Source organism: Asterias amurensis, chromosome 12 (assembly GCF_032118995.1).
Source record: "Asterias amurensis chromosome 12, ASM3211899v1".
Lineage (NCBI taxonomy): Eukaryota > Metazoa > Echinodermata > Asteroidea > Forcipulatida > Asteriidae > Asterias > Asterias amurensis.
The window spans coordinates 18,959,730-18,985,876 of record NC_092659.1 but is presented as its reverse complement, the minus strand read 5'-3'; the positions used below and the strand labels follow the sequence as shown (position 1 = coordinate 18,985,876).

The window sequence follows — 26,147 nt, the reverse complement described above, 5'->3', positions numbered from 1 at the left end:
TTGGGTTTGGGTGAGACTGAGTTCCGTGTGAAACGTAAGGAGTCCACAGGTAGGTACCTCTTAATTATTTTGCTGTATTTTGTGCAGGTTGGAACTACGAGACAAAACGTGATTGGGAGTTAACGAAACCAAATATTAAGTTAAATCGGGACTTTTAAATACAAATTGTTCAGTCTTTGGAGACAGATGCAAATGTAAGTGGATATTGTTATGATCTGCAGTAGATCCTTGTTTATAGTCCGTTCAACTTTGGTTTTGGGCATTATCTTGAAACAATCGATTGCTAGAAATAGTTTACTTATTGACATTACAATTGTTTTTACTCACATACATGTCATGTATGCTCACGACTTGCTGCTATCTAGACACTGTATACAGAAACCCATCCCACTATAATGCCACCTGTATAACTTTACATGTCATGTTATTTGCCTTTGTGAGTTGAGGATGGTGGCTAATATCAGAACGCGCGAATTTGGTTAGTGTTGTCATGGTAACAGCCATAGCCATAGCCAAGATCAAATTTATTCATAAGAGGCTATACAATGGACCACGGTAAAACATAAGCTCTAGCTGACACTAAAACAGTGCATACAAATACGGGAGCAAGGCTGGGCCTGGCTTTCTGTTGTTTCTTTAACGACATAACGAAAGTCATAGTGGTCATAAAAATGTAGGTGAGAGGTTATGCTGAGCGCTCTTTGCTCCTACACTGCATACGTCTGGATGTGGAGTCACAGAATCAAGTTCAACACCGAACTTAGGTATGCGAGAAATGGCAGTAGGAAGTTGTGGGCTTGCGTTCCCATGACTTCCTCCCTGTGGAGTAAGGCAAGAGGTCATGAACTTAAGTCACAACGGTCGGTCGAATCCTAGTCCCGCAGCCTACCTTTTGGCCTCGGTTGGGGCGGGGCTGGTATAATGGGTGGGATGCGCGCTCATACAAATGCAAAAAATGAATGGCACTTGTTTCATTGGTCCCTGAAGAACTTTCCTGCCTCATTCACACCAATTCATAGGCTTAACGAAAACGAGGCTGAGGTGACAAAATTGTAAAAGAGGAGCATTTTCATACATCAAGACATTTTTTTCACACCAAGACATTCTTTTCACACCCGACCAGAAACACATAATCTCAGGTACAGGTTGTTACATCCATAGCTCATTTTCATAATAACACTTGTATAGCGCAACATCCACCTAGAAGTAGAACAAATAGGCGTTCAAGAAGGGACAATAGAGAACAATTAACAGAAAAAACCACAACAAGTAAACCATTATTTACTGAACAGATACAGTTGTATCTATAATCTAAAAGTATTACTATTATCCCCTGCATATTTATAAATTTTAGCTCCTATTTTAGTCACCATGAGCTTGGACATGGGCGGTACAATAAGGACCACCTTTGCCCCACCGCTTTGCACCTCCCTCGACTCCCCCCCCCCCCCCACCACCACCACCGGTGCACGGTCCAAACCTTTGACTTGATTATGACTAAAAGGCCTCATTGATTGAGGAATTCTTAGTTCATAGTGCACTAGGGTGAAGTTGTTAACATGTCATTATAAACGGTGTATCCGCCGTGACATTGATAGTATACCTGATCAGACTTCCTCTGGTGGTTGGGTGTGAACAGACGTGAATTAGGAATCGGTAAGATATTGGTTTTAAATTCTTACAATTTCTTGAATTTTACTCACGAAGTTCATCGACTGCATGCTACGATAAGGTCAATTTAAGCCGTCTTTAAAAGTCCGCGCCTTCCCGGCTGTTGCGGTAATTCTTTTTTAGGAGACCAAATAGTTTTACTATGAAGTATTTTATTGTTAACTTTTCTTCATTTCAAATTGTTGTAACATAAGCTATGACAAATGACAAAATGTTCTCCGCAGAAAAATGTCTTTAATGGCAAAATAGCATGTGGTGATCACAAGTGCCATGTGACTTTACAACACTCAAAATAGTATAAATTACGGTAAAGAATTACGCTTGTTATGAAAAAACGCAATTATTTCAATTGTAAGTTTTCACGAGGTCTGCAAGCAAACTAAAGTGTTCTTGTCTGTCTCTGATTACAGAAACAAAACCATCTTACACAAAGCACTGATCTAGCATGTATCCTTAAAAGTTAAGTGGCCATTTTGGATCTACACCAAAAGAGACTTGCAACGTGGTCATTGACGAAACGTTAAGGTAAGTCCAAGCTCAGCAACGACACATGATTGGTTGAATTCGCAAAAAGTATTGACAATTTACATTTTGTGAAGAAAACTTTGTACAAACTACCGGCTAATACCAACAGCGTGATAATTATTTCGTATAACTATAAACAGTAGTGTATGGGATATTTTCCCCAAATGGGGGCATGGGGGAGCTTGTTGTTCCTAATGATGGCAGTAGGCCCCTTATGTATCGCGATTTTTTCGTGGGGGCACCCTGGGGTACACTTCAAAATTGTCCCCCTGCGTATACGATTACTCATCGTGTGTTTAGAAACAAATTCAACACAATATTTTGGCAAGAGCTCACATTGGCAAGTTAATTCGGAGACACTAATGAGATACTATTATTTATTTGAAAAAAGGAGAGTTTGTTTGCTGGCAATTAATGCAGTCGGTTGCCTCTGAGAACAGAAGTTCCATCTAACAAAAACTTCCCAGTGTGCGAGGAAATAATTATAATAACATAGACTTTGCTTTTTAAAGGTTTCCATTGAGTGTCAATGCTTACTGCTTCTATCAAAATGGAACAATTTTGTCTAAATTTTTACTGCAATTTTAGAATGTTTAATGTGTAGTATATAAATGTGTATTTTTTATGAGCTAGGTCTGGGAGAGCGCATCTTTTTTGATGACAGTTTTTGGACATTTGCCCTACCCTGGACGGCCTGTGCTTGTTTTATTGTTTTGCTTTTTTTTTGTCCGAAGAATTACAATAAATAAAATAAAATAAAATAAATAAATAACAATGACGCTACCAATCAAAACAGGCAAACTGTGCTTGTAAAAATATAAATTTACAATATTATTCATTGGCCTTTTAAATGTATCTTTTTAAATAACAAGTTCTAAAACTTGGTGATCGAGTCCATTTAATCTGATGGTGTTTTGAGGCTTGTTGATTGTGGTTTTCAGAAGGGGTGTGCCGCGCGAACTTTATAATATAGGTCCATAGGTGACGTCTCGCGCCCACAGAATGACCTGTTACTAAACTTATTTCTGGTGATACAGTATCGCTTTGTTTGGATTATTATTAAACATTAATGGAAATATCTGATTCAGGCTAAATCTTTTCATTGGTCTGTTTAGGAAGGTTCAGAGTACATAATGGTTTCAAACATTGGGTCTGTATAGGCCTATTGTAGTCACTGATCATATCAAAGTCTAATTATACAGGCAGATGATAAATGTACTATTAATTATTTTTTGTAACTGCTGTATTGAAATTACTTGCGCTGTAGTTACAAAATAGGCCCAATGGTTGCGTTTGAATTTTAAAGTCACACGCAGACAAGTTTGGTTCTTACAAAATCCTTATTTTTATACCCACTTTGAGAATCAAGAAACGACACGCTTTGTTGTCGGTAATACCAGTTTTTCGTTAAAAACATGTACATGTAGGCCAAGTGGAAAGTTGCACCTCCTTCCACTATTGGCCTGCAGTTTAATTGTTACAGATCGATAAAAACACTCACTTAAACAAGCATCCTAGTTAAATACACACCCGTTGTGAAACAATTGCACTTGCAAGAAGGAACCCTTCTTGCTATGCGTTTAAAATCCGGGCCGGATTTCCAAATTAAATTTGCCACTATCCACGCGGTTGTTAATTTTTTTCAAAACCAAACAAGAATAATGTCCTACAGACTTGTTATCACTGAAAAGTCCATAATATAATCAGTTGTTGCCTCATGTCTTGGATATACACTTTTTAAAACCACTGAGAGAGTATCTCCCCTACTGGAAACCCTTGCACTCCGGAACGAGACGGAAGGGACCAAGGGACTGTAGGGTTTGATAATTAAATAGCCAAAATTTTTATGTCATCGCCCCAACTTGTTTCCCATAAAAAATCCCACACAAAAAAACAAACAGCTAGGTCAATCACAAAAAGTTATTTTTATAGGTTGTTTAATTCTGATTCTAGAATCAGTCGATCAGAGGTGAAGGTCAGGGTAGGCCCCGGGGGCCGAATCAGTTAACGGCATTTGGACTGGCTATGGCACCCGGGTCTTTATTTATTTTTACCGGTCAGTCGGAAAGCACAACGCCAATGCACATTGGTCCAAGTTTTTTTGTTATCCACCGGCAAAGGCGTCCCATTTTTAACCCTTTAGTCCCTGCACCGCCCGAGTTTGCTGCAAAACCAATTTCTCAAGATTCTTGCAGTAAATTACTGGAATCGTAGTTCGCATTTTAAAAGATAGCCATGGCTTAATATGTATGCACAATTTTTTACCCTTTCGGTAATATTTGTATAAAAGTACAAGTTCTCATGGGAACAATAAATGCCTCTCGTTAAACGGCTACGGTAATTTTTATGGCGAATATTTTTGTGCACGGATGAAATGGACACAATAGCTTTTCAAGGCTTTTATCTGGCTCAATGCTCATACTGATTAAATGCGAAGGCGTTAACTTTCGACAATATCATCATAAATGATGAACAATTTCCTGTTTACTAATGAGCGGTTTTTTCGTAAGAGCTAAATTATTTCATCATCATTAGCTTCGACAAGTCAACTGTGAAGGGAGAATTAATAACGATATATAACAACTAAATATATTAACAAATGCGTAGACCTACTAATGACTATCGAGTTTTATTTTGATGTTCCGTTTTTTTCTACAGACACAAGCTAGCGAGGTTTCCTCGTACCGCATAGAGGCGGCTGGGCGGTACAGTGGCTAAATGGTTAAAACAAGCCAGTGTTTCAATTTTGTTTGTTTTCGTATAAACGTTAAGTATAAGCTATTATGATCCCGTGCCTAAGGATAAACAACTTAAAGAATCGGGAACCATTAATATTATTGCTTTGAACTAGGGAAGTCTTTTTAAAACACTTAAATCCTACTATCCATTCTATCCATGTCACCCCCTCCCTCTGATAATGCGTTTGTGTGCCTGCATGGGAATAGTTATTGTGAAAAATATTAAAATAATTGTTATATCAGGGCCATCATGATTTCTGCACATCAAATATTTAAATACCATATTTTGCTGACAAGCATAGGCCTGCTTTGCGAATGTTTTAAATATTAGAATTAGCAGAATTTTATTAGAATTTTTGTTCATCAAAATTGGGGCTGATCTGGCTGGTGGGCGGTGCAGTTGCCAAATGGAGCGCACAGCCTGCAAGTAGTGCAATCAGCCGTGGAAAACTTGCTTCTTCTGATGACGCCCCCAAGAGTCCAATAATTACATGGTAAACAAAACGCGCGCTATCATGGTCTGATCATCAAAGATCAAAAGTATGTGCTGCATTATTTAGCAAAGTTGAAGTTTCACCCCCAAAAATGTGGATCCAGAAATTATTTATTGTTTGTGGTTTCGCTGGCCACCTTATGAGGATGGTGAGTCAATGGATAACTTTCCGTATGGCGCCACCACTTTTTCACTCTTTTTTACTAAAAAATAAAAGGGATATCTCAATGAGGTAAATTGGATACTATATTATTTCATATCGAATGAAAAAGTGGTGGCGCCATACGGAAACTTTTCTCTGGATAACTTTCCGTATGGCGCCACCACTTTTTCACCAGTTTTTTCAAAAAGGGATATCTCATTTAGTCATTGGATTTTGGAGATAAATTAGATACTATATTATTTCATATTGAATGACAAATTGGTGGCACCATATGGGAATTTTTCCCTTTTTTTTATTGAACCTAAAACTAAGTACTATGTTATAAACTGGTCCCGGACATTATTAATATTGATCAAGGATTCAAATTAACTTGTCTATCCCATCATTTTCTCTATGCAGTTCACATCTCCAACCCGGGGCATAGGGTAAAGGTGCAACCATGACCCCTGACCCATCTAAAGACTTCCTGCGGACGGGTGTAGACAGCGGCGCCCTTGGAGATATCCGCACAGATGAGGATGTTGAGCTCATCGCAGAACCCAAGTCGTACGATGAAATCCGTCGAAGAAGACGGGGGTATCGTTATGGTCGGAGGCTCAAAGTCCTCATGCCTGTTCGGCCAAGTCAGACGTAAGAATGGCTTCCATTGCATAACAAGAATATAAACTTAAAGAAAGAAGGGAAGCATTGTTGACTGAATTGCCTTCATGAAATGATAAATGGGCATCTTGATAAACTACCAGACGATCGACTTATACAAACCTGACAGATGCAGATGACGTCACTCAAACAAGTTGAAGTTCCTATACTACCAACTCACAAGTTTATGCCAACTCTTTTCCCCTGAACCTCCAGCTGTCAAACATAACTCAATCATGTTCCAACATTATTGAAAGCTGCTGTTCTTAGTGAAAAGTCTATTCTTCTTTAGTCCACCCTCCGCCACCTCCAGTCAAAATTGTAACCAGACTGTGGAATATTAAACCTTTCTGCTTTCATAGCATGCTGACTGTACATTGTTGCTCAGCAGATAAAGATAATTACCCCAAAAAGCAAACAAAAACAAACACAAAAAACTACCCAGAAAAACAACAAGTTAATACAATCTGTTGTTAATTTCCTGCAATGTCTACTATTAGTAAATTACAAATAATGTGAAAAAGTCCTGTTTCTATGCAGAGGATTCATGTATTTTCAATTGATTGTTTCCTATAATTCAGTGGACACCGAGCAGTCTACGACTCTTACGGTCTGTTGTCGTTTGTGTTTGCGACATACATGACAGAGATCTTCATGAAAGCCTACACTCGGCTGTTGACTTTTGCAGATCTCTATGAACTGTCTCCAGCAGATACGGCGTTAGTAGCGGGGTTAAAGTAAGTCAAATCTCCAGAGCTTGAATTTTGGGGAAAATCCACGCGACATCAAGGCTTGTACCTCAACTATTTCACTGGACAAGAATTTGTTAAAGACACTGGACACTAGTGGTAGTTGTCAAAGATCAGTCTTCTCACTTGGTGTATCTCAACATATGCACAAAATAACAAACCTGTGACAACTTGAATTCAATTGGTCGTTCAAGTTGATAGATAATAATGGAAGAAAAAAACACCCTTGTCACATGGAGTTGTGTGCTTTCAGATGCTAATTGGTATGACACTGCTCTAGAATTGCAAAGCTCGTGGGTTTGAATCCCACCCAAGTAATATGCCTGATTTTTTTCACAGAACTCGGGAAAGTACTGTGTATACAGTGCTAATTCGGTTTAAATATATTCTTTATCCTGATGAAAATTCAACATTTTTTTCTTCTCATATTCAGGGTTGAGGAGTTATGGAAGGAAGAAATCCGCAAGAAAGGAATTGAGAAGGCCTCCTTGGCGTGGGTCGTTGTAAGATTCATCCGGACGCGTCATATCGTTGCCTATATGTTTGGCTTCACTGCTATCAGTTGCAGTTTCATTTCTGGTGTAAGTTTCAAAACGTTCACTTCAACAAACCATTGGTTTGCAGTCTTTTGCTCAGATCTCGGTCTAGTCTTGATTTTGTTTAAAACAGTGATATCGCAAGTTTCGCAACAGAAATTACTGGAGAAGAGATAATCAAACATTGGATGAGAGAAAAACCAAACGGTCCTCATTTGGATTTGAACCCAAAACCCCTGACACTCCGGGCAGATGCTCTACCAACTGAGCTATGAGGCACAGCCGTCTACTCCCTCGGGAGAAGAGATAGTATAACACAAACATCTGGCTCATCTGCCCAGTCCCTTCGAGTCGGCCTCCAAAGCAGACATTGGTGCGCCCTCTACCAACATAAGCAAACAGTGTCGTCAATCAAGACTAACTTGGGTCTTGAACCTGTACATGAAAAAGGATGTCTGTTTTATGTTCATCTTTGAGGATAATAAAAATAATAATAACAATATAATAATCGGTTTTTATATAGCGCTTTATACACCCGGAGGGGGTCTCAAAGCGCTCAACATTAGAACCCCTGGTCACTGGGCCATTCAATTCATTCCTTAAACCATCTCGGCTCCCTGGGGCGTATAAAGCCTGTGCCGCCAAATATGTAGCGCACTAAGCTAATCAATCACAAGAACAATCTCTGCCCTCGCAGGTATCATAAATTTTATCAGAACTTTTTAATATATTTTCTTACAGTCCTTTGTGATTGGGCAGCTTCTTGCCTTTGCCAGTAACTCAGACCCTGAGTTCAGAAACAAGAACTGGAAAACTGGTTTGATGTGGGTGGGCATACTCATTGGACTCAATGTGTGTAGGATTCTGTTGGATACGGTGCATTGGAGTTTAAATCTGCAAACAGCAACGAGAGCTCGCTCTGGGATTCTCGCCATGGTGTTCCAGAGAGTTGCCAAGCTACGTAGTCTGCAGGAACGAAGCGTTGGAGAGGTAATGATAATAATAATAATAATAATAAGAACTTACTCTGATGCAAGAAACAAGTAATAAGGTGGAGAGTTTCACCCATTCGCACCAACCTACCTCAAATAAAATCAAATAAGTCATTTGTTAAACTCGCCTTTTACTCTGAAAAAATCTTCTTCTATTTGCAGATCGTCAACATCTGTTCCAATGACTCACAGCGAATCTTCGATGCCATTGTCTTCGTTAATTTCTTATTCTTCTCCATCTTTTTGCTTTCGGCTATCCTTGGCTATGGCTATTACGTGGCTGGCTGGCCAGCTCTAGTCGGTGTCTTCTCTACGTTTGTCATCTTTTGGCCCCTGACAGTAAGTCCGACTGGGAATTTCCAGCCTTGGAATTAGGTGGAGGCCACACCCTTTGCTGCCCTGGTCTTGGCCTTAGTGCCCTTTCAAAAGTTTCCCATAGACTTTAAGATTTTCCAATGGCAGTGCCCTTAGCAAAATGAAAATGGCCTTGCCCTCTCAAAGATGAAATTCTGTCCTGGATTTCTGTTCAATGTGCTTGATTTATGTACCATGAACAATATCTGGCCTAGAACTAACCCACAGCAACCACAGCAATGGGACTTAGCAAACTAACAGGAACCTTTTTACAAGAGCAGGCCTCAAAATAACGCACGGTACCCACAGCATTTGCTACGGTGCCCTGTGCTTTCGCTGTGGTGCCCTTTGAAAAGTTCCGATACCAATTGACATTCTCCTCATAGTGCCCCTGACCAGAGATTGTCGTCAGTGAGAACGATAGATTAGAAAGTTGTTAACTGTCTTTTCGTTCCATTTCAGATCGTAATGGGTAAGCTACAATCAATGATCAGACAGCGGAGCATCAAAGTAACCGACTTAAGAGTCCAGAAGATGAATGAACTCCTAACATACGTCAAGTTGATCAAGATGTATGCTTGGGAAGTGCCATTTTCCAAGGCTATTGCAGGTACACTCAAAACTCAGAAGTCTGCTTTTTAAAAATTTATTTAAAAAATCCATTATGCTTCATGATAAGTAAAAGTTTTTAATCTCAAAATTCCAGATTTCACTTGGTTTGGGGTGGTTGTTGCGTTTCGTCCCACCCCCTCCCAGACCCTTAGTTACTCAACTGAATGCAAAATGTTGACTCTATTTGATATCCCCAGCAATCAGAGCTAAAGAGAGAGGTTACTTGGAGAAAGCTGGCTACATGCAGAGTATGATCATCGCTGTGTTTCCATTGACACCCAACGTTGCCACGGTGATCACCATCATCATCGCCACGGTGATAAACTATGAGGGTCTGAATGCAGCAGGGGTGAGTTGAATTTTTACATTTCAAGTTATATAAAGCCTTACTTGACTAGAGCAAGCTAGTTGAAACGTTGAGACCTATAAAGAAACCACTCCGTGGTAGTGAAGTTGATAACGAGAAGTCTCCTCGCTCCACTAAAGTTAAAGTAGTAGCTGATTTTCTACTTTCTGCCCAGGCAGTAGTTTAAAGGCAGGACAGTTCTTTTCAGAACTGCGAAGTCTCTTGAATTCCAAAAAATTTACTCGGTGTTAGTAGAAGTCATAGCAAGACGAGTTCCTTAAAGAACATAATCTAACCAGCAAGTAAATACACACATGGTGTTACCACAAACCAAATATACAAGAACAAGCTGATCATAAACAGACTACCAGCCAAAACTGAATGACGTATTAACCGGTTTCCTGCAAGTTTTATTAGGCAGACAAATTCAGCCCAGGTAAACTAACCAAGAAACTCATCTTCTTTTCTGTTTGTCAAGGCCTTCACTCTGGTATCGGTCTTCGGTTCCCTCGGCCTTGTCTTGGGTCCCACCCCATGGGCCATCCGTGCTCTCGCTGAGGCCAAGATTGGTGTGGATAGGTTAAAGGTAAGTTTAGATTTGGTGAAAACAGAACTGAGCAGTTCTGGTCAATACATGGTTTCTTTTTGACTGCAACATTCTACCTCCAAAATCATCATTCATATTTGTCAAAAAAAAAAAAACCTTAGATGGTTTGGTACAAGTTTAAAGAAAACAATACATGATGGTTTTTCCCGCTTGATTGCCCCGAAGAGAAGCAATTATAGTAAAGCATCTTGCTCAAGGACACAAGTGTCGCAACCAGGATTCGAACCAACACTCCGTTGACTAGACCACCAGAACTTGAACTTCGATGCTCTAAACCACTCGGCCATGACACCAAAAATCTGATATAGGATGTGATATTATGTGTGATAATTTTGTGAGATATATTTCTTTCAGAGCATTCTCATGATGGAGCCAGCAGTACCCATGAGTATCATGCCACCCAACGACAAATACAGCGTTGTCATCAGAGATGCTGTCTTCTCTTGGGACAAAGTCAAGGACGACAACAAATCAGCTGACAAATCTGACAAGAAGGATGGTCCTGCTTCTAAGCCCGCTGCCGTTGTGTTCAAGAATCAACGAGTAGATTTCTCAGTCCAGGTAAGTGTTAAAATCATGACTAAGACGACAGAGAGCTAGTCAAAAGGTTGAGACCTATTAAGAAATCACTCAGCATCAGTGAACTTAACAACGAGAAGTCCCCCTAGAGAAATATTCCAGTGATTACCCACAGAGTCGTTTAGGGATCGTAAACCCAATCAAACTCGCATCATGTTCAAGAAGCAGTCTATGTACCTAATAAAACCCTTTTTGCTGCTGGATTCGAACCTGGGGTCCTAAAGATAGAAGGTTACAAAGGAGACAACAACACCAACCCAGATGTTTGAATTGAAAACACAGAATTGTGAGTAGTGTACAATGCACATTTTAAGGAGTATCATGAAATTTAAAGGAGGATAATGAAACTTGAAGGAGTAAATTAAACATAAATTCTATCTTTCTCAGGTTTCTTTGGATGAAGATGATACTGACTCTTCCTCCTCCTCCTCCTCCTCCTCCTCCGAGAGCTCTCAAGGAAGTACGACACCCCTACCAAACGAGGGCGACAATCATTCTAAAAAGATGAAAGCAAATGGTATTGATGGTGCTAGACCAGATCGTGATACTAGCGTAACCAACTGTAAACGTCGTAAGAGCTGGAATGACGAAGAGATTGAGCGTTTGATTGGAGCTTCTAAACACTCACCGGTCGTACAACCTGATCCCTCTTTAGTTACGGATACATTGTTCGATATCAACTTTGTTCTGGAGAAGGTGGGTTTTTCCCTGGAGTTAAATTGTAGCTCTCGCCTTAAAGGCACTAGACACTTTTGGTAATTACTCAAAATAATTGTTGGCATAAAAACTTACTTGGTAACGAGCAATGGAGTGCTGTTGATAGTATAACGTTTTTACAAAAAACGACTCCCTTCGAAGAGGTAATTTGTTACTCACATAATAAAAGACTTCAGGCTCAAATGAAACGACCAGTTCTTGAGTCTGGTGCTGTTAAACCCTTGGTCATGCCACGCTATTTTTCCCTTCTACCTCTGTCTGGTAGAGAAAGGTTACTTAAACTGAACAAAAAGAAAATCTTTGCTTAGAGAGAAAATGGTCACGTAGTCAGTTTTTCCTCTTACTGATTGAATTCAAACCATTAATATGTTACATAAATTTACCTATAAACTTTGGCATTTGACCCCTAGGGTCGTCTAACAGGTATTTGTGGCAGTGTAGGTAGCGGCAAGACGTCCTTGGTGGCAGCCATCTTGAACAACATGCACATGCCCAAAGGTCACTGCGTCGTCAGCGGGTCCATCGCATACGCTGCTCAAGAGGCGTGGCTTTTCAACGCAACATTGAAAGAGAACATCTTGTTTGGGATGCCGTTTGATGAGGATAAATACGATAATGTCATCTGGGCTTGTAGTTTGAGAATGGATCTAGAAATCTTGCCAAACGGAGATCAGACCGAGGTATGTCACAGAAACCAATTGATTCACTCTATAGAATGTCTACAGGGAACTACTTTCAAGCATTGTAAAATATACACAATGTTCAATGGTTCCCTTCTTTAAAGCCAAGCCAAACTGTTAAGTAGTTTAGTACATTTTGAAAAAAATAAATGTTCATTGTCCTTCAATTACGATCCTTGGTAATAAAGTTTATATCGAGAAGTCCCCTCAATCCACAAAGCAAACGTGGTGGTCCTGGCTGATTTGTTGCCTGAATTCAGAAAATCTACTCCACGGTAGTAGAAAAGTCTCTTGAATTCTGAAAAAGTCTTTCCAAGGGTAGTAGAAAATATCAGCAAGACAAGTTCTCAAAAGGAAATAATCTACCAACATGACCAAGCAGGTAGATATACACATGGTATTACCGCTAACCAAATAAAAACAAATTACAATCATATTCTAAAATATTTTCTTTATTAACTTATCTTTACAAAAGTGGAATCAAATTATCAAATCTTTTAGATTGGAGAACGAGGATTGAATATGAGCGGTGGTCAGAAGCAACGGATCAGTCTGGCCAGAGCCCTCTACGCTGACCGAGATATTTATCTCTTAGACGACCCTCTTAGCGCGGTAGATGCTCACGTTGGTAAACACATCTTTGAAGAATGCATCAGCGGAGCTTTGAAAGGGAAGACTGTTTTGTTTGTCACTCACCAGCTTCAGGTTTGTTTGTTTGTTTGTTTGTTTGTTTGTTTAAATGATTTTCCCGTCAAGGGAACTTGGCAAACTCCCACAAGGGAATATAAACACCAAGCTGGCAACAGTCAATTTCTGTCTCATACAAACATCTATGATTATTAATTGCAAAACACAAATCAAGAAATTGTGTATCAGCAACTAGACAATAATACTTATTCTCTTGTCATTGTGATGTCAAAAGTGCCTATGACCAGAGGAAAATTGCTGTGCCCCTTCAAGAACGAAATTCAAAGCCTGTGTGTTTAATACAAACCAAAAGCGTTGATGTTATGAAATCCACTGTTGGAATTTGACCTCTGACTCGTAACCATTGACTCTTGACCTTTGCAGTACTTGAAGGATTGCGATGTCGTTCTTACGATGGAGAACGGTCGTATCGCTGAGCGAGGTAGTCATGGGGAGCTGATGGAGAAACAAGGACTCTACTCCAATCTCATCGAGACGTTTCACTCCAAGCAGGAGGATGATGATGATGAAGAGGAAATGATGGACGAGGGGTCGGGCGTGAGACTCCAGAGGGCGCTAAGCACGATGAGTACGCGCTCTCGTGCCGAGAGTGTTCTTGGCCAGGTGGAAATGGAGGCTGCACCAACTGATGACGGTAAAGGAAACAAGCGGTCTTGTTCAAAGGACTTAAGCTCTGGTGTTGTCAGCAGCAGAGTGTTGGTCAAAATCCCAGTCATGACACTTGTTCCCTTGATCAAGACACTTGCTTCTTAAAAAATGGGAAGGTATTGTATTCTGTTCTACCAGCCAGGCTCCTAGTGGATGATACCCTTGCCTACATCCTTGCAGACTGTAAAGGGGGTAACCCCTGATTCAGCGCCAGGAGTAGGTGGCAACGATTGAAATGTTTGAAATGTGTTGAGAGAGTGAGTGTTTCTTATGTCGCTGGGTAGCTCGTTTCATAAGACTGGTGCAATGTGAGAAAATGGATGGTCGCAATAGTGGGTGGTATGAGATTTAGGTACAATGGGTCGGGTTGAGGCAGCAGAACGGAGAGGATAATGACCATGCCTAAGAAGAAGATCTTTGATGATGATGCCTCATGATGGTTCAAACTGTTTCTTGACCTCTTGTATTTTTTCTTTTTAGGTACGTTGATCTTAGCCGAGGAGGTTGGTGAAGGTAAAGTCAAGTCCGAGACGTACATTGGATACATCAAAGCCATGGGTGGTCCCCTGATAGTTGGTGTGCCATTGTGTCTCTTCACGATCATGTTGGGTTTACTGACGTTCAACAACTACTGGTTGTCATTGTGGTTTAACGACTTTCTGAACGGCACAATGACTGAGGAGGTAGGTAGATGTTCAAGGTAAACTTATACCCCAGTCAAATTACCTTCATCTGGGTTTGTGAGTAGTTTGCGATGGATTTCTAGGCGTTTTTCCAGCCACTTTCAATCGCACACGCTGCCTGGCCTCCCTTTTATTGTAACTTAGTAATAATAAGACTCATCGTGAGTGGATAATCTTGGGATTAACAGAAGAGAAATTGAGACTACTGAAGCTTAGGAAAGTAATTAACAACAGTTTCTCTTAAAGTAGTTGACAACTTGCTGAAGAGCAGTAGAGTTTTTCTTACAAACTGGTTGCAATAAAGGGGTCTACAAACCTATCAGGGAGGGTAGCAAAAAATATGGAAAATTAAGTTGGGAGTTTGGCTGTCGTGTCCAAACAACTTGTGATTTACATGATCAGTTTTGACAGTTTTGTTAGCAGTAAATAGCATGATGGTTAATTCGGAATTGTCAATGATTTCAATATTGATAACAGCAATGATTCAAGTTTTAACGATGACCAGAGATTTTGATCTTTATATTTCCTCTTTCTTTTCTCAGGAGCTTGGTAGGCCGCCGCTGATTGGAGATAATAAATACATTTCTATCTACATGATGGTATATGGTTTCTCATTGGTTGGTGTCTTCGTTCTAGCTGCATTCAAGAGTGTTCTATATATGAAGGTATAATAGCTTCAAACCATTTTATTTATTCTAGTTGTGAAGCCAAGGACTCTCAGAAAAACAAACTTAATCACTCAACAAGCTAGGAAGTTTCAGTTTTAGATATGGGAGGAAAACCACATAGAATTATTCCAGTACAACACTCCAGTAAAAGAAAAAGAATTTTGGGTTAGATAACTGCATTTTGAACCACCGCACCTTTGCTATTTAAAAGGAATAAAGCGTATTTCTGCACACCTTAAAATAAAAATCAGCACTTTGAGATGCAAATCATGTGCGATAAAGTGCTATTAATTCATTAATATTCAATACAGTTTGTCTTTCTTATTATTTATGATTTTCTTTTATAGGCCGCTCTGAATGCTGCGTCCAACATGCATGACACCGTCTTCCTGAAAGTATTTCGCAGTCCAATGAGTTTCTTCGACACCACTCCGACCGGCAGAATCCTCAATCGATTCTCAAAGGATTTAGATGAAAGTAAGTTGAAAGCCAAAAACCTTTAAGATTGTTTTCAGTTCTCCAAGTGCTGACTGCTAATAAGAAGTCAGCACACCAAACTAAATCACTAGTAGAATTTGAAACTTTGCACGGTGAAAGTATAACTAAGATAGGTTTGCGTTAACACCATGTGAAAATCTCTTTTAAATGATGTTTGATTAGCGTTGTTCTGGAGAGTGCGTCACGTGGGGGCGTTTAAACGGCTGATAAAGACATGGCTGGAGCTGTTTATAACTGGCTGGCTTTGCGTGTTTGGCGCGCAAGCTTATGTACACCAATTTAACTTCTTATTGTCTACCTCATAATTGTCAGCTTGGGCCTTTATCACACCGCCACGACCCTGCCGGTTTTAAACGACCATTCAAGAACTCATCGCCACTCTTTTATTCCCTTATTATTTGCATTTCTTTGTATACAGTTGACACGCTTTTGCCGACTAATGTAGAGTCTTTTATGGCCCAGCTCTTCAACTTCGTTTTTGCTCTCGTCATGTTGTTGATCGTCTTCTGGCAGCTGATCATGCTCATTATTCCCATCACCTGCATCTTCTACCTCATCCTCGTCTTATATCGCAACACGATCCGCAATCTGAAGAGGATTGAGAACGTGACTCGTTCTCCGTGGTTCTCACACATCAGTGCGACATCCCAGGGGCTTGCTACGGTGCATGCTTACAATAAGACCAAAGAGTTTATCATCAGGTAGGTATGGTGCATGCTTAAAACATTTTTGGGTTGAATAAAGACAAATTGACGAGAGCAGGATTTCAACCTTTGACCTCTGCTGATAAGGAACCCCAGAGATCGAGTCCAGTGCAGTTGACTGCTTGACCGCTCAGCCACCACACACAAAGATTAAACTCATTGAATTCAAATCTAGTTGAGCAATCTAGTCCTAATTCAATGTTGGCATTGTTGGTGGTCTTCATATTTTGTCAGATTGAATGGCTTCTGAATGACACCCGATTTTTCAAAAGCGATTTGTTTCTTTTCTTGTGACCAGGTTTCGGGATCTTCTGGACAACAACTCCTCGCCACTACTTGTTTTCAGACTTTGCAGTCGATGGGCCGGGGTTCGACTCGACTTCTTGGTAGTGACTCTCTTAGCATTGGTTAGCACGGCCGTTGTCCTCATGCCATCCTTCTTCCCAGCTGCCACTGCTGGTCTGGCCATTACTTACACACTAAGGGTGAGTTAACCATTGATGCTGGGATGGAGGTTATAAGTGGGTTGTTTCCTACTCATTGAAAAGGAGTGAAACAGGAATCATTGTGAAATCGAGAAGACATTTTCCTAGAAAGTGGTAGGTTCTAGATTTGAATCCCATCTGAAGTGATTGTTGATTTTTTTCTGCAGGACTGGTTGATTATCCGGCTTGTAATTTTTCATGATTTTTTTCTGATTACAAGATTTTCTCAAAATCTCCTTGAGCCTTCAGGTTTTCTTGAAAGAAGTAAAGCAATCAAAGAGACAAATAGTTCACCTTGTGTCCTATCGTGGAGTTTTGTATTTTGGGCGATGCATAGAGTCTGTAAACCTCCTGAAATGTAACATCTTGAAGGTTCTGGGTTTAGAATAAGGGGGACCAAGGCCCGCAAGCCATTTACCAGGAATGTTGACATTCTTGAAATCTCATTTCTGGTTTAAAACAGTGTTGTTTTGTTTTGTTTGTTAGTTGACAGGTTGCATGCAGATGTTGATTCTAATGGCATCCGAGACAGAAGCTCGCTTCACATCGGTGGAGAGGATCCTGTCTTACATGAAGGTAAGGATGGTTGTTTGTGTCAACTTAGACAACTCTCACCAGAAACAAAACATAAGAAAACAGACACAAAGTCCTTGAAAAGACGTGACATAAGATAAGTTTTGAGAAGAGATTTGAATGTTGTGGTACAGAGACAAGATCTTAGATAAAGTGGTAGAGAGTTTCAGATGCGTGGCGCGGAGTTGAAGAAAAAGCCCTGTCACCCCAGGAGTGTCAAGACCTGGGTTCAATGAAAGCATGAAAAGCAACCATCAGAGGCTCTCGAGGTGGCAGGGCTGAAGATGATCTCTCGCACTACTGACCGACTCGACCTAATTGAATACACCTTCTTCTAAATGGTTTGCTTTTTATTCTCTTTTCTCTACCTAGGACCTGAAAATGGAAGCTGCGTTGACGATCAAAGATAAGAAGCCGCCTAAGAGTTGGCCCTCAAAGGGAGACATCCGCTTCAAGAGATATCAGATGAGGTACCGAGAAGGTTTGCCTCTCGTTATCCGAGGGATCTCACTTCATATCAGGCCCATGGAAAAAGTTGGCATCGTTGGACGAACCGGATCTGGTAAGAAAGATTAGGGCTAGGGATTGGGATTAGAGCTAGGGATTAGACCTAGGGAATAGAGCTGGAGACTAAAGCTGGGGATATTGCTTTATATTGTATGCAACTAAAGAAGAACTTGTTGCAAAATTCCTCAAAGAATACCAGTGTGATATTCTTTGCCTAAATAAATGAGAAAAATGTCTTGTAACCATCACACATCAAGGAAACAAAAGGAAGAAGAAGAGCAAGAACCATGATTTTCTTCCCAGATTAGATCAGCACATTTTGGTCACCCATAAATTAACTCCTGTTTGTTCTATTTCCTCATCATCGTACTACTAGGTAAATCTTCTCTTGCCATCGCCCTATTCCGTCTTGTCGAGGCATCAGCTGGAGACATCTTTATCGATGATGTGAATATCAGCGAGATCGGACTTCATGATCTACGTCAGAAGATCTCAATCATTCCTCAGGATCCTGTCTTGTTTATCGGAACGGTCCGGTAAGTAGAGGACGCGGGAGAGATACCTCTTCATTTTTATCAGAATAAATAAAGGCATAAGCTCATTTCACAAAAGATGAAATATGCCCAATGAGGGCTGTGGGATGCGCCCAAACCTGGCCAAACATTTGAATTAGAGTAGATGATGTACTCGAAAGAAGACCAAAGATGAAAGATGGAGCAACATCACAACAGAACTTGTCACTTTAGGACATACCTGATAGACCATGTGACCTGTGACATCACATGTTTACAAAAGAGCCATATAGCCTGGACTTCCTGCAGGCACGATTTGTACACACCCCAATAGAAGAAAACATACAATTTGATATTCTGTGAAGATTGCACTGTGGGCACATCTCAAAAACATGTCAGCTGTTACTTTTATGACCCAATACACAATTTTTTTCTATACAATGACCAGTGTCGTATCTTGCCTGTCAAAAAGGCCCTGGAATGTTACAAGGTCACTGTTTTTGTAAGCAAAGTTACTAAATTGTTGACAATGTTTCTTCCCTTGATCCATGCTAGATACAACCTTGATCCGTTTGAGCAACAATCTGAGAAGGACATCTGGCAGGCTCTTGATCGCTCTTACATGGCTGATAAGGTAAGTAGTACATCTTCACATCTTAACTCTATTGTCTCTATACTCCTAAATCACTTCTTATGTATCCTCTTTCATAAGAAAACGTCAAGCCCATAAAACTCAAGTTTTTTTTTTCATCAGCATAGTGTGGGTTCATCATTGATTTCTGTAATGTACAAATTTATCTGAAGTGGTCTCAAGTTAAACCATTCCAAAAGGAAAAAAACCTAATAAGTTTCTCTTGTTGCTACTGTAGATTCGGTCACTAGAGGGCGGGCTTGATGCACCTGTTGTAGAGGGTGGTGATAACTTCTCTGTTGGTGAACGACAACTCCTGTGTATGGCAAGAGCTCTATTGAGGAACAGTAGGGTAGGTAGCAGTTATGATTTCTAGTTTGAGTTTGAGTTTCTGAATCTTACTTTGACACATCAGGTCCTTATGTCAGACAAGACCACTGCTCTTTCATGACACATAAACACTGAATCTCCACCTTTGACCTCACAGACCCCAGTTTAAGACAAAAGCTGCTGTGGATGTTGAACACAGATTTGATTCTTGTAAACTTTGATCGTCGACCTTTGACCCCACAGATACCAATGTTAGATGAAGCCCCAGTTGTTGAACACTTGACTTTGACCCTTCACTCCACAAATCCTAATTTTCAGTGAAGCCTCATATGTTAAACACACATTAACTCTTTGACCTTTAACCTTTGACCCCAAAGATCCTGATGTTAGATGAGGCCACAGCTGCTATTGATACAGAGACTGACTCTCTGATCCAGAAGACAATCCGAGAGGCTTTCAGTGACTGTACTATGCTGACCATCGCTCATAGACTCAACACTATCATGGACTCAGACCGGATTCTAGTCATGGACGATGGAAGGGTAGGTACACAAGTCTCATCACCAAGACCCATGCTTAGTGGTCAAGTGCCAGGGTCGTGGATTTGAATCCCAACCGATTCAACCAACCTGTAGAATTTTTCATTGCAGAACTTATAAATGAACTTCGTAACGAAAAATTACCAAAGAAAGGTTGCAAGGAATTATGCATATTTGTGTTTAAAAATACCCTGAAAGTCATTGTCAAGGAAGGTTAGATTCTGCATGGGAATGGAAAAACATGACTTGGGTGTATGTTTATCAACAGAAATGTAACAACAATCCTCAAACTTTTTCCTTATGAGACATTGTATTGCCTACAGCTTTGTAATACTGGAAACAAATACTTTGTGTTTCCCCAAAAAGGTACTTTGTGTGCATTGAAAAAGGGCTAGAGCTTAAGGCCCTTCATACAGGCAAGCACACACCAACATTTTGAGTAGTTATAAGAATTTAAGCCTAACATTTGTTTTACTTTTTTTCAACAGGTTGCTGAGTTTGACAAACCGTCCGTGTTGCTGGCCAAACCAGACTCACATTTCAGCAGAATGGTCGCCGCCACTGAAGCACAACAAGAGGACTAATTAATATTCATCATATGCAAACTTGAAATATGCAAATTGAATTCATATACATATTCATTAAGTAGTGGTTTGAAGGATTAGAATTGTTAGAATGCAACTATAAAACACAGTCATCTTCTAAATGTTAGTGCGATATATTCTAGTTAACCCTACTATATACAATGTGGACACTGTGTACTTATACATTAAGTTGAATCATTTCAATCGACTACTTGTTTTTTATCAGTTGACTAGAAACAGACAGGAGGAAACTTTTTACAGTGTATTGTTTATAAGTGTCTCAAGTTATTTATAATGTTCACCTATCAAATCAATTTCAGACAATCTTGAATATAATCACAACAGTTTTTTATAATAAGCAAATGGGTATGAAACCTGTGGAACCCCCAACAATTACTAGGTGTTTGTGCTTCAGTCGAACACCTCTTGCTATGGTTTAGTTTTCTTAGTGTCATAGGACTGAATTTGTTTTTAGTAAGAGTAGGTTTTTACAATGTCAATGGTTTGCATATTTTAATTTTAATTTTTCCATAAAATGCTCTATTGTCAGGATTGACAAACATTATTTACTTCTGTTTATTCCATCAGTGTCTGAAATAAAACTGGTAAATCTTTAGATTGATTTGTTTACTTCACTATTATTCTACCTTAAATGCTTCATTCTTATGTACAACTGTTTGATGTAGGTTTCTTAGTTTTGTATACTAATTAAGGTTTAATCCGTTTAGTAGTTAATGTTCTTCAAAGTAATTTCCATTGTAATTGTAAATAAAATATGGCGGTTAAAAACGTGCCAAAAGAAGCAAGGATATAGATTTGACATCGATAGTGGGATAAACAATTTACCTTTTGCTCAATGCTGTTTGGTATAATAACGAATACACTCGAACCTCAACAATAGTTTTGTGTCCAGGCTTTTGACATCTCTTTCGATGGTTTTGTTTTCTTAGTGTCGTAGTACTAACAAATATTGGAAAATCTAGGTTTTTACGAATGTATAAGTAAATGTAATCAATTTTCACATATCTAATGCACAATTTGTCTCGTCAGTTTTAATAAAATAATGGACGATTGATGTTTTGTTCAATACATTGCTTAGGTCCAATAAATCAAGTTTGAATGATTATGTTGGTCGACACAATTTTGTGTATTTTTTGTTAGTATTTTTTTTGTATTTCCAATTCATAGGAAGCCATTCAAACTAGTCTATACAATATTACTTTAAATTAGTTTAATAAATAGGCCCTCAACATTTGTTATAATTTCCCATGCCTCCAATCAAAACCAAGTTACGAAAAGTCGATTGGTATAATTAGTATTTTACAATTTAAGATATACGGGACCATACAATATTTTGCAATGATTCCTTAAAGCAAGATCCATTGGTAACTGAAGGGGCTGTGTTATGATCAAAGGAGAGTTGGTGGCTGTACATGGAAATTCGACCTTTCACCCAGTTTAACAGCACACACGGGCGCTCTCAACCGGGGGCCGCGTGCAGAGACCACTGCTCTTGTCATGACGTCATAACCAATTTAAATATTACAGTTTTGTGATTCGTATGTTCTATAAACAGTACGTGACGTGTGTATCAAGAATGACGTAGTAAGGAGAGTGGGATGGTTGTTCGTAGATTAAACCTCAATTTGTGATTTTTAAAGGATTGAACAAATCTCCACGGCAGTCATTTTGTTTGTTTGTGTGATTACGCCCCGTAATTTCAAGCTTGCCCCCCTGCCCCCCCCCCCCACCCACCCAGATAAGCAGATTTTGTGCCACTGCTGTATATGCGAGATATTGTTGCTAGGAAGTTGCCTCCAGAAAATACTGCGCACCAACGGGCTACACAGCTAAATTTTAATCAGTTCTAATCAAGACATTTATGGCGGTTTAAACCAAAGAAAAGATTATATAATGGTTAAGAACACAAACAATAACAAAGCAGCTAAGCTGATGCCGAATAATACTGTAACTTGGTAGCAACCATTTAACTGTAGTTTATGGTAGTCATTTGCATTTCTATCATGATGTTCAGTGATGCCTCACCCATATAATAAAACAGGGATTACAATTTCAGAAGCATTCATAATAAAAGTTTGATATTGGCGAGACGTAGTACAGAACTAGCTGAGGTACCGAGGACGGGGTTGTATCACCATGGGGCTCTCCACAGCGCTAGCACGTACAGCTCTCGTTACGATACTGGTCTGTGTCTGTTTGAGGCCCGGTGTTATAGCACGGCCTCTGTCTAACTCTATTTCAGTATCGGCGAGTGAATCCGCTGAGCAACATCAAAGAGCCGACTTTGACTTTGTGGTGAGTAAACCGTTCCTTTCACTGAGGGGTTTTCAAGAGAGAAGGGAGGAGGTTTCGTACCCAAATATTCCTATCATTGGACAGGGGTGGGGGCGTGCGTATCATGCCCCCCTCACAAACCTTTGTCTTAAATCGGAAGTTACAATTATTTGACACAATGGTACCATTTCCGTGCGTCTCAGTTTCCAAACCCTCAATCTCCAAACCAGAATGAATATTCCACATTCTCCATCGATATTATTTTTTTATGTTTTTGATTTGAACTTCGAATTTATGAACCAATTAAGTTCAACCTCGTCTGAGAAGAAGTAGGCCCAAGTGAGTTGATTTTGATTCGGAAGAAAAAAATGACACGTTCGAGGAAAGGAAGTTTCTAAAAATGCACTATACGCTAGTCTTCCTTTGGTTATGTTAATTTTCCAACAATATTTATTTTATTTTATGTATTTAAATTCTTCGGACAATACAATTAAAACAAGCACAGGCCGTCCAGGGAAGGGCAAAAGTAAAACAAAAAACTGTCATAAAAAAGATGTGCCCTCCCAGACCTAGCTCATAAAAATACCCATAGCATAAGACCTAATAATAAAGGTGATGATACAAGGAGAGTCGGTGCTTATGTAATAGTTTTTATAAAAGTGATTTATAAATGATGCAGTACATGAAACGTTAACAACATATTATTTTCTTGCAGAGACAACTTCTCCACGAGCGCCACGCGACCAACCAAGAAAACACCATCAAAGAGAGAGTTTTCACAAATGTTGACGACGGAGCCTACGTCACGGAAGCGGACTACGGCCATCCAGAGAAGCGTGAATGGGTAACATGGCCATTGGGTGACAATAGTAAGCAAGACTCAAATGAGAACCATGACCATGACCATGATGGTCATCAATGCCATTGCATGCATACCAAGCCATCTACCGAGAAACCGACGCCTACTAAAGGGCTTCCATGGGGTCCGGATCCAACACATCCAAGACCACAAACTACGAAACCACTACCGTGGGGACCTGACCCAACTGTTCCCAGAGCAAAGACTACGAAACCGTTTCCATGGGGCCCGGATCCAACACCTTCGAGACCAGCGACTACAAAGAAGACAACTACCATGGAACCGGAACCCACCACTACCAAACGTCTTACAACAACCCGTAGAACAACAACTACCCCGGAACCCACCACTACCAAACGTCTTACAACAACACGTAGAACAACAACTACCCCAGAACCCACCACTACCAAGCGTCTTACAACAACCCGTAGAACAACAACTACCCCGGAACCTACCACTACCAAGCGTCTTACAACAACACGTAAAACAACAACCCCGGAACTCACCACTACCAAGCGTCTTACAACAACCCGTAGAACAACAACCCCGGAACCCACCACTACCAAGCGTCTTACAACAACCCGTAAAACAACAACAACTCCGGAACCTACCACTACCAAGCGCCTTACAACAACCACTAGAACAACAACAACAACTCCGGAACCTACCACTACCAAGCGTCTTACAACAACAACATTGGCACCGATACCCACCACTGCTGTAATTCCGACAACTCAGCGTCCCTGGATACCTTGGCACCCGGAACCAAGTGATAGTTCCGAGAGCGGGTCATGTGAAGATTCAGACAGTAAGATGAGTAAAGGCAAAGGTAGCCATAGCCATAAGCATAGCCATAACCATAGCGCTAGCCACAACCACAGTCATAAACATAGCCACAACCATAGTCACAACCACTGTAAGGGAAGCAAAAGTAAAGGAGGCAAAAGCAGTAAAGGAAGTAAAAGTAAAGGAAAGGGAAGTAAGAGTAAAGGAAGCAAGAGCAAGGCTTCGGGAAGCATGAGTAAAGGAAAGGGAAGTAAAAGTAAAGGAAAAGGAAGTAAAAGTAAAGGAAGTAAGAGCAAGGCTTCGGGAAGCATGAGTAAAGGAAAGGGAAGTAAAAGTAAAGGAAAGGGAAGTAAAAGTAAAGGAAGTAAGAGCAAGGGTTCGGGAAGCATGAGTAAAGGAAAGGGAAGTAAAAGTAAAGGAAAGGGAAGTAAAAGTAAAGGAAGTAAGAGCAAGGGTTCGGGAAGCATGAGCAAAGGAAAGGGAAGTAAAAGTAAAGGAAAGGGAAGTAAAAGTAAAGGAAGTAAGAGCAAGGGTTCGGGAAGCATGAGTAAAGGAAAGGGAAGTAAAAGTAAAGGAAAGGGAAGTAAAAGTAAAGGAAGTAAGAGCAAGGGTTCGGGAAGCATGAGCAAAGGAAAGGGAAGTAAGAGTAAAGGAAAAGGAAGTAAAAGTAAGGGAAAGGGAAGTAAAAGTAAGGGAAAGGGAAGTAAGAGTAAAGGAGGTAAGAGTAAAGGAAGTAAGAGTAAAGGAAAAGGAAAAAAGAGCAAAGGAGGGAAAGGCAAACGTGATGTTCGTGATTTAATTTTCCCGCCTGTTTGGCGTCCAGTTGCCCTGCCAGAGTGAAACTGTTTCTCCAAAATTGTTGCGAAGAATGTTAATAGTGTTCATGATTTCTTGTAAGCACGGACATTTAATACCTTTAATCTATGAAACAGAATTACTCGTGAGTTATTAATAGTCTTGGTCTACAGTAGGTGTAATTTGAAGTTTAGTACTCGCCATCCTTTTTAGTAGAGAAGTTTTGTTTAAAATTGTTGTTTTTAATAATGAAACAAAAATCAATGTTTGGATCACAGATGATTTACAAGCTACAAGTCACATTGAAATGTTTTACTAAAGACTGCAATTATGGCTGCTAATAAATGTATGATTTTTGACACTAAAGCTTGTCAAAGGCTTGAGTTAATTGATGTTTGGAAGTTATAAAGGCATTACAATTCGACTGATTATGTTTGCTTTACTATAGCACAATCTGGGACCTCAAAGACCCCAACAATAATTTGAAAACAACCGTAAAAAAGTTTTGCCTTATTTGAAAAAACGTCTGAATGTTAATATTGACCCTAATGAATTGAAGTACGCTTTACTTAAACAAACAACACACCTACATCGTAAAATGTTTTTTTGGTTTATCAATAACCACTTATGTCCTCGAAAAGTATTTGGCACAAAATTTGGTCTTTGTTTGGTTGAGCATAAATACAGCTCGTTCGCTAGCCACCATCATTTCCAGCCAAATCTATACCAACACACCACAACATAAATCAGACATGACGAACAAATAATTGTGTAAAGTATAATATTGGGTTGTCACAAGCACAGTACAGGGAAAGTCTGAAGACAAGGCGTGACCACATTAAGCTCATACCATGGGGCGTTTAGCTCCGCTAGCCCGGCAGGCTCTCACCACTGCCCTGGTGGTGATTGTGTGTTTGAACCACGGTGTTTTGACTCGGCCC

The 26,147-nt window shown here is 40.0% G+C and overlaps 2 protein-coding genes across 4 annotated transcripts; both read left to right on the top strand.

Annotated features, from left to right (window-relative positions):
- Positions 1–21,703, top strand: LOC139944963 (ATP-binding cassette sub-family C member 5-like). 3 transcript variants are annotated; one of them, XM_071942159.1, is made up of 27 exons: positions 1–49; positions 2,082–2,196; positions 5,990–6,220; positions 6,811–6,966; positions 7,412–7,559; positions 8,256–8,504; positions 8,669–8,845; positions 9,323–9,470; positions 9,670–9,821; positions 10,297–10,404; positions 10,780–10,986; positions 11,392–11,700; positions 12,132–12,401; positions 12,903–13,106; positions 13,473–13,743; positions 14,238–14,440; positions 14,983–15,105; positions 15,456–15,585; positions 16,025–16,307; positions 16,609–16,795; positions 17,282–17,371; positions 17,741–17,930; positions 18,252–18,411; positions 18,943–19,021; positions 19,257–19,370; positions 19,726–19,890; positions 20,376–21,703. In XM_071942159.1, the coding sequence occupies exons 3-27, from the start codon at positions 6,030–6,032 to the stop codon at positions 20,469–20,471; spliced, it is 4,410 nt and encodes a 1,469-aa protein (XP_071798260.1). In that variant the 5' UTR covers positions 1–49; positions 2,082–2,196; positions 5,990–6,029; the 3' UTR covers positions 20,472–21,703. The 3 variants fall into 3 exon arrangements, with proteins under 3 accessions (XP_071798260.1, XP_071798259.1, XP_071798261.1); XM_071942158.1 differs by lacking the exon at positions 1–49 and adding an exon at positions 1,544–1,656; XM_071942160.1 differs by lacking the exons at positions 1–49; positions 2,082–2,196 and adding an exon at positions 5,474–5,576.
- A 770-nt stretch (positions 21,704–22,473) lies between these two features.
- On the top strand, positions 22,474–25,572 carry LOC139944964 (uncharacterized). Its single transcript, XM_071942162.1, has 2 exons — positions 22,474–22,787; positions 23,482–25,572. Exons 1-2 carry the CDS (start codon positions 22,629–22,631, stop codon positions 25,249–25,251), a joined length of 1,929 nt encoding a protein of 642 aa, XP_071798263.1. The 5' UTR covers positions 22,474–22,628; the 3' UTR covers positions 25,252–25,572.
- Positions 25,573–26,147: the final 575 nt, after the last annotated feature.